Here is a 15,748-nt window from a genome sequence, read left to right as displayed (position 1 = left end):
CTATTATTATTATTGCATATAAAAAAGGCATTAAAGAGTGTTCACAGTGGAGGAGAAGATGAGGGAGATAGGGAGGAGAGTGTGTGAACCTTATTCTCATCAGAATTGGCTCAGTGAGGGAAAACTATACACTGTCTTTTGGGTATGGAAAGCTATCTTATCCTACAGGAAAATAGGAGGAGAAGGAGAAAAGAGAAGGGGTTGGGGTTGATAGAAAAGAGGGCAAATTGGGGGAGGTGTAGGTCAGAAACTAAACAGAGGTAAATAGAATGGAAAGTAATAGGCAGTAATCATAATGGTACAAAATTTTTTTACAAGTCTCTAATAAAAACCCAATTTTTCAAATACATAAAGAAATGAGTTGAGTATATAAGAAAGACAGTCCCCAGTTACAAATGATCAAGGGATGTGAATAGGCAGTTCTTAGACAAAGTAAGTAATTACTATATATTCTCTATATAGTTCTCTAGAGATATGCAAAAAAGCTCTAAATCACTATTGTTTAGAGAAATGCAAATTAAAACAACTCTTAATTAACCTATCACATTGACTATTAGGACAGAAAAGGAAAATGACAAAACTTGAGGGAATATGGGAAAACTGGGACACAGATGCATTGTTGGGGTAGTGGTGAACTGATTCAAACATTCAGGAGAGCCCAAAGGACTATAAAACAGTACATATCCTTTGACCCAGCAATACTATTATTAGCTTTGTTTCCTGAATAGATTTTAAAAAAGGGAAAAGGCCTATAAGTAGGCTTTTTTTTTTTTGCGGGGGGTTGGGTAAAGATTTGGAAAGTGGGTGGATACCTATCAATTGGGGAATGACTGAATAAATTATAATATATGATTGTAAGGGAATACTATTGTGCTGTGAGAAGCGTCAAGTAGGAGGAATTCAGAAAAACATAGGAAGACTTACATGAACTGAAGCAGAGTGAAATAAGCAGAACCAGGAGATCATTGTATAGTGACAGGAATACTTTACAGTGAACAATTGAATAACAGCTATTCTCAGCAATACAATGATCTAAAACTATCCTAAATGGCATGATAAAAAATGCCATCTACTTCCAGAGAAAAATAACTGAGTCTGAATCCAGAACAAAGCAAACTTTTTTCACTATCTTAATTTTTTTCCTATTTGAGTTTCTTTCCACAAAAGGATTAATATGGGAAAATGTTTTACATAATTGCACATATCAAATGTATATGAGATTGCTTACCATCGCAAAAGAATAGGAGGTTGGTGGGGAGAGAGAGAAGTAGAGAATTAAAAACTCAATATTTCTTTGTAATATGTTGGAAAGTGTTTTTGCATGTAATTGGGCAGGGAGGGGAAGGAAGATCCAACAAAGTAAAGTAATCCCAAGAGAATTTAGGAATGAAAATGGAAAAAGAAAAACAATATGAAGAAAAAGAGAAAAAAATTTGCAAAGTCTACAACAAACTATTTTCTCCCATCAATGACTATAGAATATATACTTCAACTTTAGCATCAGTTTCTTAAAGACATGATAATACAGTGGCTTAATGTCATTTAAGGACACAAAGTGAAGAAAGCAACCAGTTTGTAACAACAGTGCACAGAAGCAATTGATGCTGCAGATGAAACAGTTGTTAGGACATTGAAGGACTGATTCACCAGATATCTAAAGAAGATAACAAAGGTGTGGAAAGAAGCTCAGCATTATTAATAATAGAAAAAAATGACTGTTGAAAAATAGTAGCTACCATCCTATATGCTTCATGTTCTATCTATGTAAAATCTTTGAAACTCATTTACATGTGGTTTGAAGGCATTCTCAATTTGTATATTGGTAGGGAACAAGTAGGCTTTCATCTATGGTTCATAATGATCTACACTTTTATGAAAATCTTTATGAAAAGATTTTAGTCAGTAGAACAAACTGTTACCTTAAAGATATTTCCAACAGTGTTTTCCATATGTAAAAATCATTCAAAATTCCTGAGGGATATAACAAAACAAATGACCTTATTTATAAACCTTATGCTCATAAATGTTAGGTGAAAGTTTATAAAGTAAGGAGATATTTGCTTGCTAAATGTGATCTATCTAGCATGTAATCTAAGTTGAAGAAAGATTCTTTGTGGATGATGAGCATCAGACTTCTGACCATTGTAGTCCTTTCTGCAAGAGAGCTGTAACTGTTGAAAGAGTTTGACCATCTGCAGAGCAAAGACCAAGTGGATGAAGCATGTCTCTTGCCTAGATTATGACCATAGTTGAATAGACAGATTATAGAACTTGTCCATCAGTATGCATATCTGGGACAGTTGATACAAAAGGAGACAAGTTGTCCAGAATTAAATAGGAGAATAGGCCAATTGCCTTCAGAAAACTACAGAGTTCCTTTAATGACTCAAAGTTTCCCCCAGAAACAAAGGTAGCCCATATTTTTAATAGAAATATTCTGCTGGTACTATTGTATAGCTGTGAAACGTGGAACATAGCAAATTCTGCAGAACTGAAAATGAATATCACATCAAGGACAATGGAGAGGTACCTAGTGAATGTGAGTAGGCCTCCACATATAATCAATGAGGAACTTTGGGAAAGAATAGGAATAAAAATATAATCAAGGAATTTATGATACCAAAGGAAGGACTTGTGTTGTGGCAAGAGTGAGGGATGACAAGGTGGGTGATACGAGTTCTTCAGTGGTATTCTCAGGGTGTTGAAATAAAGCAAGGAAGGTTTCCAGGCTGTTAGGTGGATGTCCTGTACTGACTTTATGGGAAGATTTGGATGAAGGTAATGTAGGATTAGTGAGGATGGGTGGATTACAATCTATCTCTAAAGGGAATATTTAGATTGATGAAATCACAAATTCAGTTGAGTTTCCTCCAGAAATGTTTTGATCAAATGACTGACTCATTTGATCACTTTCTGATATGAAGTTTATAAGTTGATAAGCAGTTATTAAGTATCCTGATGTATACATAGTATTGTTATCCTACCATATTTCATTTAACAGATACAAGGAACTGGTATTCTATCATCAGGAGAAAATAGATATGATATTCCTAAAATCCTAGCAAAATTACTTTCAAAATAACTTTTTTCCTTTTTTCCCAAGTAATTTACATTAATGTATAAATTGGTCTTGCTTTTAATGGGCATGTGAGAGCTAGATGAATTTATATTTTCTGATCACCAGTAAGACAGTGTATAGTTTCTATTTTAAAAAGTAACTTCTAAAATTTCATTTTATTTTTACCTTTTTATTATAGGTTGATTTCCCAAGAAATCTGGCTAAATCTGTTACTGTGGAATAAAGTACATCTGAAACCGCGAAGGAGATAACAGTGAAAGAAGCTTTCTTGTATCAAATAACTTGATTTTTTAAAATCATCCCCTTTTAGCCTTATTTCATTAAATTGAGATTTATCAACTATTATTATTTTTCCACTTAATTAGTGGGCTTTTTTTGTGAAAATGATTTCTTATGTTTTTCCATTATGTATTTTTGTTGTTTTGAATAATGAAATCTCTGTCAGGTAGACCATTTTTCTTTAAACGATTGTTAAGGCTTAAGTTTTGGTCCTCTGAAGAGGGTTTTATTTTATTAAATATTCAGTGTTTCCTGTGCCATGCTTTATTCATTCAGACCAATGAAATAGTGCATTTTGTTATCCAAAGCCAGTGTTGATATGTGCCAATATCTGGAAACTACATTCAGATTTTACTAAATGGAATATGAATATGTGTGGCTTTGATTTATTTTGAAACTTTTTTAATTTGTAAAACTTGTAAACTGAAAATTTTATTGGCTAAATTTGATTAGTATTTAACCCTTTAACTTCCCAAAGATATTGCCTATTATAATCTATTGGTAGTAAGAATTTAGGAGGAAATTATATATTAGGACATTAGGTTTTTCTAACTCAAACAGAGCACATTTGAGTAATGTCAAATAACTTCTCTTATAGTGATATTTTTTCATTGAAATTACTGCATACACATACTGAGGATGCCCTTTGTTTATCTAACTAAAATATAAGTATATAAAATTTTATGGTACTGATATCCTATATTCATGGTAGCTGAATTACTTATTTTGTCTTGCTCTTGGAAACACAGACTAGGGATGCTACCAAATGCTTGCAAATTATATCAATACGGGTATGTTTAATTTGGAACCTCTTAACCACAAAAACATGAAACTGCCACCAATGCTAATCTCTTGCTAGCTCATTGAAGAGTCTCATACAGTAACATAACTACATTTGACTGTTTAATTATATCAGATTTCTGTAGTTCCTTGGTGCCAGTTTGACTACTCATGGTAGAATACTGTAATTTCTTTAGTTATGATTTGACTTCATCTGGGAGAGCACTGAGAAGGCTTGACTGAACAAAGCTGAACACATTTATATTTGCATATGTAAAGGATTTGTTTACATTGCATCACATTCATTTTTCTTGGGCTTTATTCTTTGCATTTTCTACATCCCTTTCCTGGGAGATAAATTTATAATGAAAGAAATATAAATAATTCTGCAATTTCTTCAACTGGCTTAATGCCAGAAGTGGAAACTGCTGAGGCAGTAATTTCAATTTCAACAAACATTTCTAGGACCTATTTTGTACAAGAAAGACTTGTACTAGATGTTAGAGGACACAGAGATAAAAAAATGAAAGTCCTTGATCTGGGGAACTTAAGATCTAGTCAGGTGGATGGAAGATACATACTTTAAATTAAAAGAGGATAGAGATAGAGGCTGGATTAGTGATTTCATTGATATCAGAATCTCCTCTAAGAAAATGTTCGTTCTTTGTCTGTTGATACTTTTCTCCACACCTTAGAGGCTTTGCTTTCTAAGACTTTACAAATAAGACTTTTAACTTGAGAGATTCAAGATGGAGGTGAAGGCTTGAAGTTGAGAATATCGGGGCTGTTCATTGTAGGCAATGGTATTTATTGAGGGATTATATATGGAAGGTAGTGTATACAAATGTATAGAGGTGAAAGAGGGTAGGATAAAATCAGAAATAGGAGAAGTTGCATGGAATTAGGTTTAGCCAGAGGTAAATTGGGGCTATATTGTGGAGGACTAGACCAAGGAATTTATAGTTTATTTTGCAGGCAGTAGGGGGATTTGGAAAGCTTTTAGGCATGGAAGAAATGTGATCTGCCTTGTATGTTAGGAAGATTACTTTGACAGCTGTATCTATGAAGATATTAGAGAGAGGATCTGACATTGGAGCTGACAAAGTACATGTGGGAGATAATGAAAACTTTTACTAAGCAGTGAGAATATAAAGGAGAGGGATGAGTATTTGAAATGAGATACATATAATATAAATTTTTTACATCTACTGTTAATATATGAATTGAGCATAATAGGTATCATACTCTCTAAGTTCAGTGACTTCATGATTTAAAAGTAAACTCCTTAACAAGAGGAATTATCTTCTGCATTTGTGTCCCCAGTTTTAGTATAGCGGCTCAAATATAGGAGGTGCTTAATGAATGCTCACTGATTGATTGTTGTAGCAGTAGATTTTTTAAAATTAGGATTTGGGAGAGGGAAGAGGAGAATATATTATGTTTTATTATTTGCTTAATTCTCTTTTTCTAAATGTCTTGTCATATTTAACTTGGAAAAATGAGACATTCTGGAAAATAAAGGAAATTCAGTTTTTTCATCTTAGAATACCTGTTGCCCTTTTTTATTAATGTTTATGATGGAAAAAATTAGGAATTTCAGGTTTTACAAAGTCGAGATTGTATGTGGTGTTTTTTGTTACCAAGGATTGGCCTAAAAATTGAGATTATTAGCTATTCTGATGTCTTCATTAGAGAGAAATTCAGCCTATGTGTACGACACTGGCATTTTGTGAAAGAGTTGATATGAATGGAAACAATGAGGTAGTTCTATTAAAGATTCAGATTTTTAGAGACTCATTAAATAAAATTCAGATTCCTTCCCAATAAATAAATGTAGTTAAAAGCTTTACTCTACAGGCAATTTGTTTATTAGAACTTTTGGTGACCCGATATTTTGAATAAGTGATTTCATCATGTGTGGATTTGCAGTATTTCTTCTAGTCTTAATTTTACTAAGGTGTCTTACCAAATTATAAAGATGATATAAAGTCACTCATTTATGGAAACAAGATACACAGTTCCAAATAGGGATAGTTTTAAAAGTTAACATGCCAAAAAAAAAGATACTGGAAAATATTTTATTAAAGAAATCTTATAAAATTAGAGAAGTGAATTCTCCCCGCCCCCTCACTGTAGTTTTATTTACTGATAAATTAATTGGTATAATTAGTGAATACTAAGGTATATATTAATAAAATACACATTTATATAGTAATTTAAGATTTACAAAGTTAATCTCATGAGGTTCATTGCAGAAGTATTGTCCATTTTATAGGTATTAAGATAATCAGTGCAAGTAAGTCACCATGGCTTATAGACACATTACTGTTCAAATCATTCAGTGCAAGGCTTGGATAAGGAAAACCTCATTTGTTTAAAGTCAGGTTCTTTCTGTACACATATGTTTTCTTATAAGCCTATTTGAATAATAGTCAAGTATTGGGATTTTTTTTTTTTTTTGGATAAGCAAGAGGTGCTGGAATATAGTGCTGTGAAAAGGATTTATTTTAGGCTGGAATCAAGATGGATAAACAAAAGGTCACAACTGTTCAACTACCCCAAAAACATTTTCCTCCACAATGACCATAGAAATCATTGATCAGAATTGTGAGCAAGAAAGCCAACATAGTCACTGTGAGTCATTTTTCCAGCCCAGGGCAGCTTGGGAAGACATTAAGATGTGGACAGTGGCGTGGGAGCTCACCAGTAATGCAGAAGTGGAGGATGGAAGTAGCAATGGGCTACTTTCAGAATTTGGGACACCAGTAGCACCCAGGGAGGGTAAAGGACAACGCTGAACTCTTGGTCAGAAAAAGATTGCAGGGAACCTTCATATTAGCGCTGGGCACAAGACTGGGAGCCATTTGGCAGCTCTGTTGCCTATTATTCCATTCTGTGTTGCAGTTTCATGGCAGAGAATGAGGGAGCAGGGACCCTACCTGCATAAGAACCTGAGCTCAGAGCAGGAGGACAATGACCATACCTTTCTGTGGATTACAGAATGTTGGAAGCACCAAATCCTATAGGCTGTCTTTTCAAGTTGTGAAAGCAGAAACATATAAAAGGGAAATTCCACTCAAGGCATTTTTACCAGAGGTATTCAGAGTCCAATTCTAACCTAAAGCCCAAAGTCAAGAAATAGGTTGAAAAAAATAAACAATAAAAAAAAATCTGGTCATAAAAAGTTTCTTAAGGTGATATTTTAAGACGCAAATTCAGAAGAAGACAACTTGGAAACGTCAACAAGGAAAGCCTCAAAGAAAAATGCAGATTGGATACAAGCCCAACAAGAATGAATTCCTAGGAGATAAAGAGAAAAAAAGTAAAAGAAAAGATTTTTAGAAAAGGATTTATTTATTCAAAATATAGCCATGACTTTTGGAAGTAAGGGAAATTTATGGTGAACATTCACACCAATTGAGTAGGCATTTAAAAAATTTATATTTATTTAGAATATTTTTCCATGGTTACATGATTCATGATTTTTCCTACCTCTCTTCCCTCCCATCTCCCTTAGCTGACAAGCAATTCCACTGGGTTATACATATACCATTGTTCAAAACCTATTTCCATATTATTCATATTTGCAATAGTGATCTTTTAATGCCAAAACCCAAATCATATCCCCATTGAATCACATGATCCAACTTTTCTTCTGCATTTCTTGAGTAGGCATTTTAAAAAATTGGTTTGGGTAATTGTCAAAGTCTATGAATTTATGAAAGTTATAAGATACTCAAAACAGCATTTGCTATTTATGAATTAAAAATAATTTCATGTGAAAGTCCTACTGAAAACAACCCTTATTTTGATATGAAGGTGGGATCATTTTGATAGTACAGCTGCTTTAAGTTCTACTTTAAAAAAATGACTATCTTTTATAGCAGAAAATCCTACATCTATATTCATCTTAACTCAGGTTTTTATTTGGTTCTAGAAATTAGAACTACCCCAATACTAACCATTTTAAGTAGATACAAATTACATTATGAAAAAGTTAATGATAAATATGAATTTGTGATGGTTGAAGTAAGGGATTAAAGGTAGTGAACTGTAAGTCTTTGGGTTTTCATGAATTTAGGAGTTAATCTATTTTCATGTATACAAGTTTTATAAGTATGGCTAGACTAGTTTACTTTGTTTTTAATTTAGTTTCATTGGTTTCTATAGATTGTGAGGTAAGCACATTCAAGTACCTACAAACTTTTCTTACAATGTTTTAAGATAATTTTAAGTATATCACCTTTATTGATTCCTTCTTTAGCTTTCCAAATTTAACTCAGGTCTTCAATCCACAGAGGAAGTGATTTGGGAGAAAGAATATATTGAGAGTGGGAAGATAGAATAACCCTTGGAGATTATGAATTATATAAATTTAAAATCACAATAATCCAAGAGTTTAAAAATTACAGTTAAATACTAAATATCAGTGATGTATCAACTTGTATGAATGCGAGCTTTATATCAAAGAATGTAATGATATCTTAAAGAACAAGTTATGAAATTTGAATCATCGAGCATCTTACCTTGCTGGTTGTATCAGTCATTTAGAAAGGATCTTATTAGGTTTCCTCACCTTGCAATGGCTAGACTTAAAACTGGTTGAACAAAACATTCCTTTGGTATATACAACATATATTTGACTATATTATACCACGAATATTTTAGTATCTGTATTGTCTTGATGTATTTATTAATGACCTCTTTGTTTCCTGTTCTTTGATATGAATGTTTCACTTTCTAAGCCAATTGGACATGGCTTCTTCATGTTAACTTAATAGGAATATGCTGGGATAACCAAAAAACTCACTGATAACTGCATTTTGAAGTAATGGATTGTCAGTAATCCGAGTGCATGCTTCTGTAATTGTGTTGCTTGTGCTTTCATTGGTTTCTAGGATAGACCGTCAATTCTGAATGCTTATCCCAAGCACTTTAATGGTCTTTTAAAAAGAACTGATGCCTGACTAATAATGTAACCAAAATTTATTGGAACCTTTCATTTTTGAAAGTGAAAATAAACAAAAAGGAGGTTCATTTGCAGCATATAAACTCAAATTCTTCCTGGTGTTGCATTCGGTAATATGCCTTTTGCCCTTTCAAATCACATATCCATTATTTGCTAGAATATTTGGTTTTTATAGCAGTAATGAAAATGTATTCTCAGGTTTGCTGATTTGGTCATTTGCATGGCTTAAAGATAATTGGGGAACAGAACAATTAATCTGTAGGTTCTCTGCTAGGCATTCTTGGCAGTTACCTATTGAGCATTAAGTTTGCTGATAGTAATAAAACATTAAAACTTTTTGGAAAAAAATAAAAGCTTTTTGGCTCAGCTATTAAAAATATGGCTACTTATTTTTTAAACACCATTTTTTATTAACAAGCCATAGTGAAATGGAAAGATTTTGAATCTGAAGACATTTGCATTCTGGTTCTATTTCTATCAGTGTGACCTTGACAAATAATTTTCCTTCTTAAGTTTAATCATATATAAAATTGTTGCTTAGTTGTTTAGACTAGATCATCTCTAAGGTTCTTTTCAGCTTTAAATCCCATAATTTTAATAAAGGTCTTTCCTTGGTCTTAAATGAATCATGTTTAATAGTATACAAGATCTGGAGAATTTCTTCACAATGTATATCTATATCAAGTTAAATTTCTCTCACTCCTGAATTTAATAATTTCCTACTTATAGCATTTAGAACATTTCATCCATAATTCCATTAATTAGTTCTTACTATGTTGGATATTTTTAGCATTATCCTTTGTTTCATCTTCTTGAAAAGTGGTCACATAGTATTTTTTGAAAACCAAAAAAATTTTCTCAAAACGACTAATCATTAAGAGTGGGAGCTCCCTCTAGAATCTCTCACTTCATGACCATCCTACCTTCTTTTCTGGTCTTACATGTACTCAATCATGTTTCATCCCTTCTTGCACACAAATTGTCATTAGTACATAAGTTAAAAATAAAATTGAACTTGTGCTTCATTTTGGATGGAAAGGTGACTTTACTAGTCAACTGTTAATTACAGGATTTGAAATTCTCATTAATGATGACAGAGAGGCAGAAAGATTGTTGTTTTTTTCCCTTCATTTTTTGAAGATCAACAATGTCTCGAGTGTGAATCAGATTTAAGTGAGGCAGAGATACTGTCATCCTTCAGCTTCACTCTCTTTCAGAGTTATTAAAGTCAAAAGTCAGGATGAGTGGTGGTGACCCAGGATGCAGTGGATGACTTTGGCATCTTCAATGTTTGACCAAATTCTAAGCACACCCTGGCACCTGCTTCAGCTGCCTTTGTGGCTATTGGAACAGATTCTCCTCATCCGCTCATTCCACTAAAGTCTTCGTGTGCTTGGGGTTGACACTCCCCTTGGTCGCTGACATGTTTGTGGCCCATCAGTTACCCTCTGCCTGCCTAGCCCATCTGCTGAGATGGTTTACTGGGCCATGGCTGCTGCACATGCTACAGCTTCTTGGAGCCACAGGTGGACACCAAAGTGGATGAGCAGGCCTGGAGAAGGCTCAGCAAGCCTTCACAACAGAGATGCTAGTTGTCCTTGAACACTCATACACCCCAGCAGAAAACCTTAAGAAAAGGAATGGGAAAAAGAGAAGTAAAAAGATGAGAATAATGGAAAACAGTCAAGAAACACAGAACACAGAGAAGCAAATAATAAAAGTGCTGAAAGTTAATCAGTACTTAATACATGTCAGGCACTGGGCTAAATAAGGAAGATTCAAAGAAAAATTGCCAATGGCCCATGCCTATAAGAACCGTATATTCTACTGGGGGTGAGAGTAAATGCCTGGGTAGGTATATACAATATATGTGCAAATTAGATCCAAGACAACCTGAGAGAAGGCACTATAGCCGGGTAAAGCAGGAAAGGTATCCTTCAGAAGAAGCCCAAGATTCTGTGTGATGGAGGTGACAAGGGAGACCATTGTGGTGTGATGAACAGCTGGCACAAAGGCAGAGAGAGGAGGTGCAGTCGTGCGTGGGGAATAGCAATTAGGACGTGACTGCAAGTGTGAGAAGACTGGAAAACTAGCAAGGACCACGCAGTGAAAAGCTTTAATGTCAGTACCGAGGTCCACTGGGCCTTAAGGGAAGCAGGGCACTGATGGAAAGCTGGACATCCCGTGTTAAGGGAGCTTACAAGGGTGGAGCCACGCTGCCAGAAGGTGCCGATGGCTCTGCGTGGCTGGAGGCCTGCTTGGGGAGGCGGGAGCTCTAGCCAAGAGCTCCATCCCAGGATAGAGCTGGTCCAGGCCTCTGACACGGGCATCCCAAGTTCAAACCATGACATTCGCGGGAGCAGGCAGGAGCCAAAGACTTAAGGTGAGATGAAGCATCTTAGTGAAGGAGAGCAGATGAAACAATCGGAGCAATGTGTAGTGTAAAAGTGAAATTTGGGAGATGTCATCTTTAAGTATATATATGTGTATTTTCTATGGACACGGGAAATGTTTCATATTTATAATTTGGCGAACCAGAGGGTCGAAATTCGAACTCTCAATTTTCTGGATAGCCTAGGAAGAAGCCGCGTGGCTTTGGGACCCAGAGTCTCGGAAACGGTCTTTTTCCTTGCCCAGTCCTCTCCCAGTTTTCCCCAGCCTGGAGGCTGTTTTGCGGGGAAGAGAAACAATGGTTTTGATATTCCCCTTTCTCCCTATTTCTAGCCTTCCACGTGTTTCTCTAAAGACCTAATTTAGCCACCCACACAAGCTCTACACGTGGGATTTTCTACAAAACTTTAGCCCCGAGCCCAACGACCGGACACCACGTGGACCTAGCGTTTACCTTTAATGGGGCCGAATGGCCTATTCAGACTTGCTTGTGATTAAAAACTGAACTCAGGGGAAGAAATTTCACCCCATACCTGCTCAGAACTTTGAGCAAAGACTGATTATAAAAAAACCCAAAAAACCTTTCAGAACTGAATGACTTTTAAAGAGACTATATCTTACTGTATTTTGCTAATTAGTTTTGTAAATTAATCTTGCTTATTTCGTTGATTTTCCTGTTACGCTGAATCATTTTAAGTTAATGAAGTTTGTGGCTGCTAGATTAATTCTGTTGATGATTTTATTGTAACTCCCAAATAATGAGAGAAATCTATTAGAACTGGTAAGAGGTTTTGACCAGCTTGTTGATCTGATACTACTGGATTTATAGAGCACATGTCTTTTAAAATTTACTCTGTCTTGGTAATTGCAAAGAACCTTGAAAGTTTCCATGCTTTGAATATTACCTTGTAATTTTACAAGAGGTATTTTTTTTAACTTTAAATCCTTAAGAATTGTTGTCTTAAAGGATAAAGCTTTTATATATTTTATTATAAGAAAAATTGTTGCCTTAAATGGGTAGAAGCATTTCCTACCCAGGATTTTTTTTTAAAACAGGAAGCCAAGGAGCTCCTGTATATTCTTATCTGAGGATGATTATATCAGAAGGTTTCTTTTTTAAATATCAGATTTTGCTTTGGAAGCAATAACAGGGTTTGTTGAGAAACTCTTAGCCAAGATTTAAAGTTGTAACAAGTAAATGATTTTAAATATTGTTTATTGTTTTAAAATGTGCTATTGGAAATAATGGTACTCTATTTGAATGTGCATTGTGAATCTGCTATTTGTAAGAACCATTTACACTCACAGAATGAAAATCTCATTTTTGGGTAACATAACCCTTCTAGTTCTAAGCTATATATATATATATATATATATATATATATATATATATATATATTTTTTTTTTTTTTTTTTTAATTTTTAAAACATTTTTTTAATTAGAGCAATTGATTTTTCCTTTTTCTCATCTTGTACTGGAAGTACATATATAATCATTATTTATCCTTTTTCTGATTCTACAGCAAATACCTGAGCCTATAGGACTGTGATTAAATGCCTTTCTGTCTGATTCTACGAAAAGGGAACAGGAGAGCTGTTACTAGTGCTAAAGAAAGCACATGGTCAGAGACTTGACTGACTAAAATCTGCATAATTGCAGCAGTTCTATGCCAATACTTTAGGGCTTGAAATTGGGGTTTGAGTCCTGGAGTCCCAGTCTTTTCTAAAACTTTAGAGGACGTGGTTCTCCTCGACTTAAATTCCTAGAAAGCACCTAAGATTGGTTATTTATTTGGCTCAGTTTCCCTGAAAAGCTGATGATAAGCCAAATCAGAGAGAGACGTTTTCCTTAAGTCCTGGCCCTGAATGGGTAATTGCAAACTGCTGAATTCACTTTAATTAGACCTTCATTCAAAGGTCTAAGTTTATTTTCCCCAGATTTTTTGCACATTTTACATTTCATTCACAAGTTAATTTTTTCTTCTTTTTTCTTGAATTTTATTCTTTGTATTTTGCCATCCTTAGCTGACCTGAGGTATCCTTTTTTTTAAAAAAAAAGGTGTGTTTAAGATTTACCTTAGGGGGATATCTGTTAAGTTTTTTAAAATTCGATAATGTAAAAATATATGTATATTTAACTCTTTTAGGAGTAATTTCACGGGGAATTGTATAAATCTTAGAAGAAAATGTATGTTTTGTAATCTATAATGTAAAGTTTAAATTCTTTTGAGAATAATTTCAGGATAAGGATCCTACCATCTCCCCAGAATCCAGATGACAAACCTGTTTGGTGAAGACACTATGAAGATGTCTGAAAAGCCTTCACTGTACCATGAAGACCAAATTTGAACTTTGGGGTACAGTTGAACTATGGGGAGTTGAAATTGAGTTGTATATATTGTTTTAATTGTACACTGTTATACCAATAGGGGACTGCCCCCAAATTGGTTTTTTGTCAATGCGGCTAATTTTAACCATTTGTTCACCTATTTCTTTTATCCCCCAAATTCCTACATTTTAGAAGTTGTCTATTTTTACAGGTCCAGCGAAGAAAAAGGACTAACCTTTTTTTTGCTGGACCTCACGGGGAATTGTAAAAGTGAAATTTGGGAGATGCCATCTTTAAGTATATATATGTGTATTTTCTATGGACACAGGAAATATATCAAACTACATTTCCCATGGTCCAACGGGTTTCCGTTTCCGGGTCTTTGGGCGTGGGGAGGCCTACGTCTCCACACAGAGAAGAGTTAAAATCTCCTGGGTTAGGGGGGAGTGGCCTCTTGGCCAGCAGATTTGGGAGGGGACAGGAGACAATTATGGCTAGGCGGCAGATTTTGAATGCTTACAAGCGCGTGGTCTAATAACTTTATCTATCAACATGGCTTTAATTAAATTACTAATATATATATTTATAGCAGCCTTTATTATTTTTAATATTTATAGTAGAAACTGCAGAGCGCCAGGTTCTGTTTCAGCTAGATCTGATCAGAAGTGGACTGATAGGGAATTAATTAGTTGAGGCGGCGAGTTTCTCATCACTACCTATTTCTGAGGAGCAGCTTGATGACCACTTGTGAGGAATGCTTTGGAGGGTGTCAGGGTGTGCTTATTCATATATGTAGGTTGGACTTCATCTCTGAGGTCCTTTCCAGTTTTGAATTCAGAATAATGACCTCGGGGCATCTATGATTTTAGATGCTTACTGTGCGTGTCTCTTGTGAGTGAAGGCACAGATAGAAAGTGGTTAGCTACTCAGTTTTGGTCCAGAAGAACTTGGGGAAGCAACTGGTCTCCTGGGGACTTCAGTCTGACAACTTTGGCTTCATTAAGCATCTGGCCACAGATGCTTGATATTTAGTGTTGAAAAATCTGAGAAACTATATTCAAAATTAAAGCTGTTCCTTAGAGAGTAATATTTGTTCTCTAAGGTAAAATCATACTAATCTATGTTTCACTCTAATTTACTAAATGCAAACCTTTTTCTTTGGAAAGCCAACAATGAGAGTTTGTTCAAATTATTTTCTGGGAAGCAATTGATATTTTAACTTTTTATGTGGAGGGATAACACCTTCTCATACCTCAATATAATAATGAGAGGGTAATGTTTATTTTCCTGGTCTGGGCTAATCCTGAGTTATTAATTACATTAGGAAGTTTAAAACCTGTATGCTATGCACTGAGTCCCCAGGCCCTGAATTAAGCAGGTACCATTTAGGAAAATAAAACACTCTGTAGTTCCCTTTGCCTCCCTCTATAATTTCTCTGGACTTTATTCATCCACATTATTTCAGTTTCCATCTTTTTTCTTCCTCTATTCCATACCCCCTAAGGACCTTCACTTCTTACCTGACCAGCACCCTCTACAATGACTTTTTGGTCATCCCATATTTTTATCTTGACCATCAACTCTCTAGTCCTGTATCTTTTGTCGCCTCTGAAATTGCACAGATGTATGCCTTTAGAACGGTGATTAGTACATATTAGGTCCATTAAATGCTAACCTGAACTGAAAATAGGCTTTCTGCATTGAATTGGGATAGTAAAATGGGATGGACCCAAGAGAAAACAAAGTTCTACTAATATATTCCCTGATATGGCAGAAAAACTATTAATGCCTGGGTGAGAAGCTTCAAGAAAGCAAGACAATATCAGAATAAGAAGTAGGGAGAGTACTTGGTCTTACTCATTCTACCTCCCACCCCACTCTGCCATATATATATATATATATATATATATATATATATATA

The 15,748-nt window shown here is 34.8% G+C and overlaps 1 protein-coding gene across 1 annotated transcript in view; it reads left to right on the top strand.

Moving 5' to 3' along the window:
* Positions 1 to 3,732, top strand: part of GFPT1 (glutamine--fructose-6-phosphate transaminase 1) — a gene marked incomplete at its 5' end in the record, with an annotated part of 51,347 nt that extends 47,615 nt beyond the window's left edge. Inside the window, one exon of the mRNA XM_044659552.1 lies at positions 3,258 to 3,732. Coding sequence (XP_044515487.1) covers positions 3,258 to 3,302 — 45 coding nt within the window. The remainder of the gene's footprint in view (positions 1 to 3,257) is intronic.
* Between the last annotated feature and the right edge of the window lie 12,016 nt (positions 3,733 to 15,748).

Source organism: Gracilinanus agilis, chromosome 2 (genome assembly GCF_016433145.1).
Source record: "Gracilinanus agilis isolate LMUSP501 chromosome 2, AgileGrace, whole genome shotgun sequence".
Taxonomy (NCBI): Eukaryota; Metazoa; Chordata; class Mammalia; order Didelphimorphia; family Didelphidae; genus Gracilinanus; species Gracilinanus agilis.
This window is presented reverse-complemented; position numbering and strand designations above follow the sequence as displayed.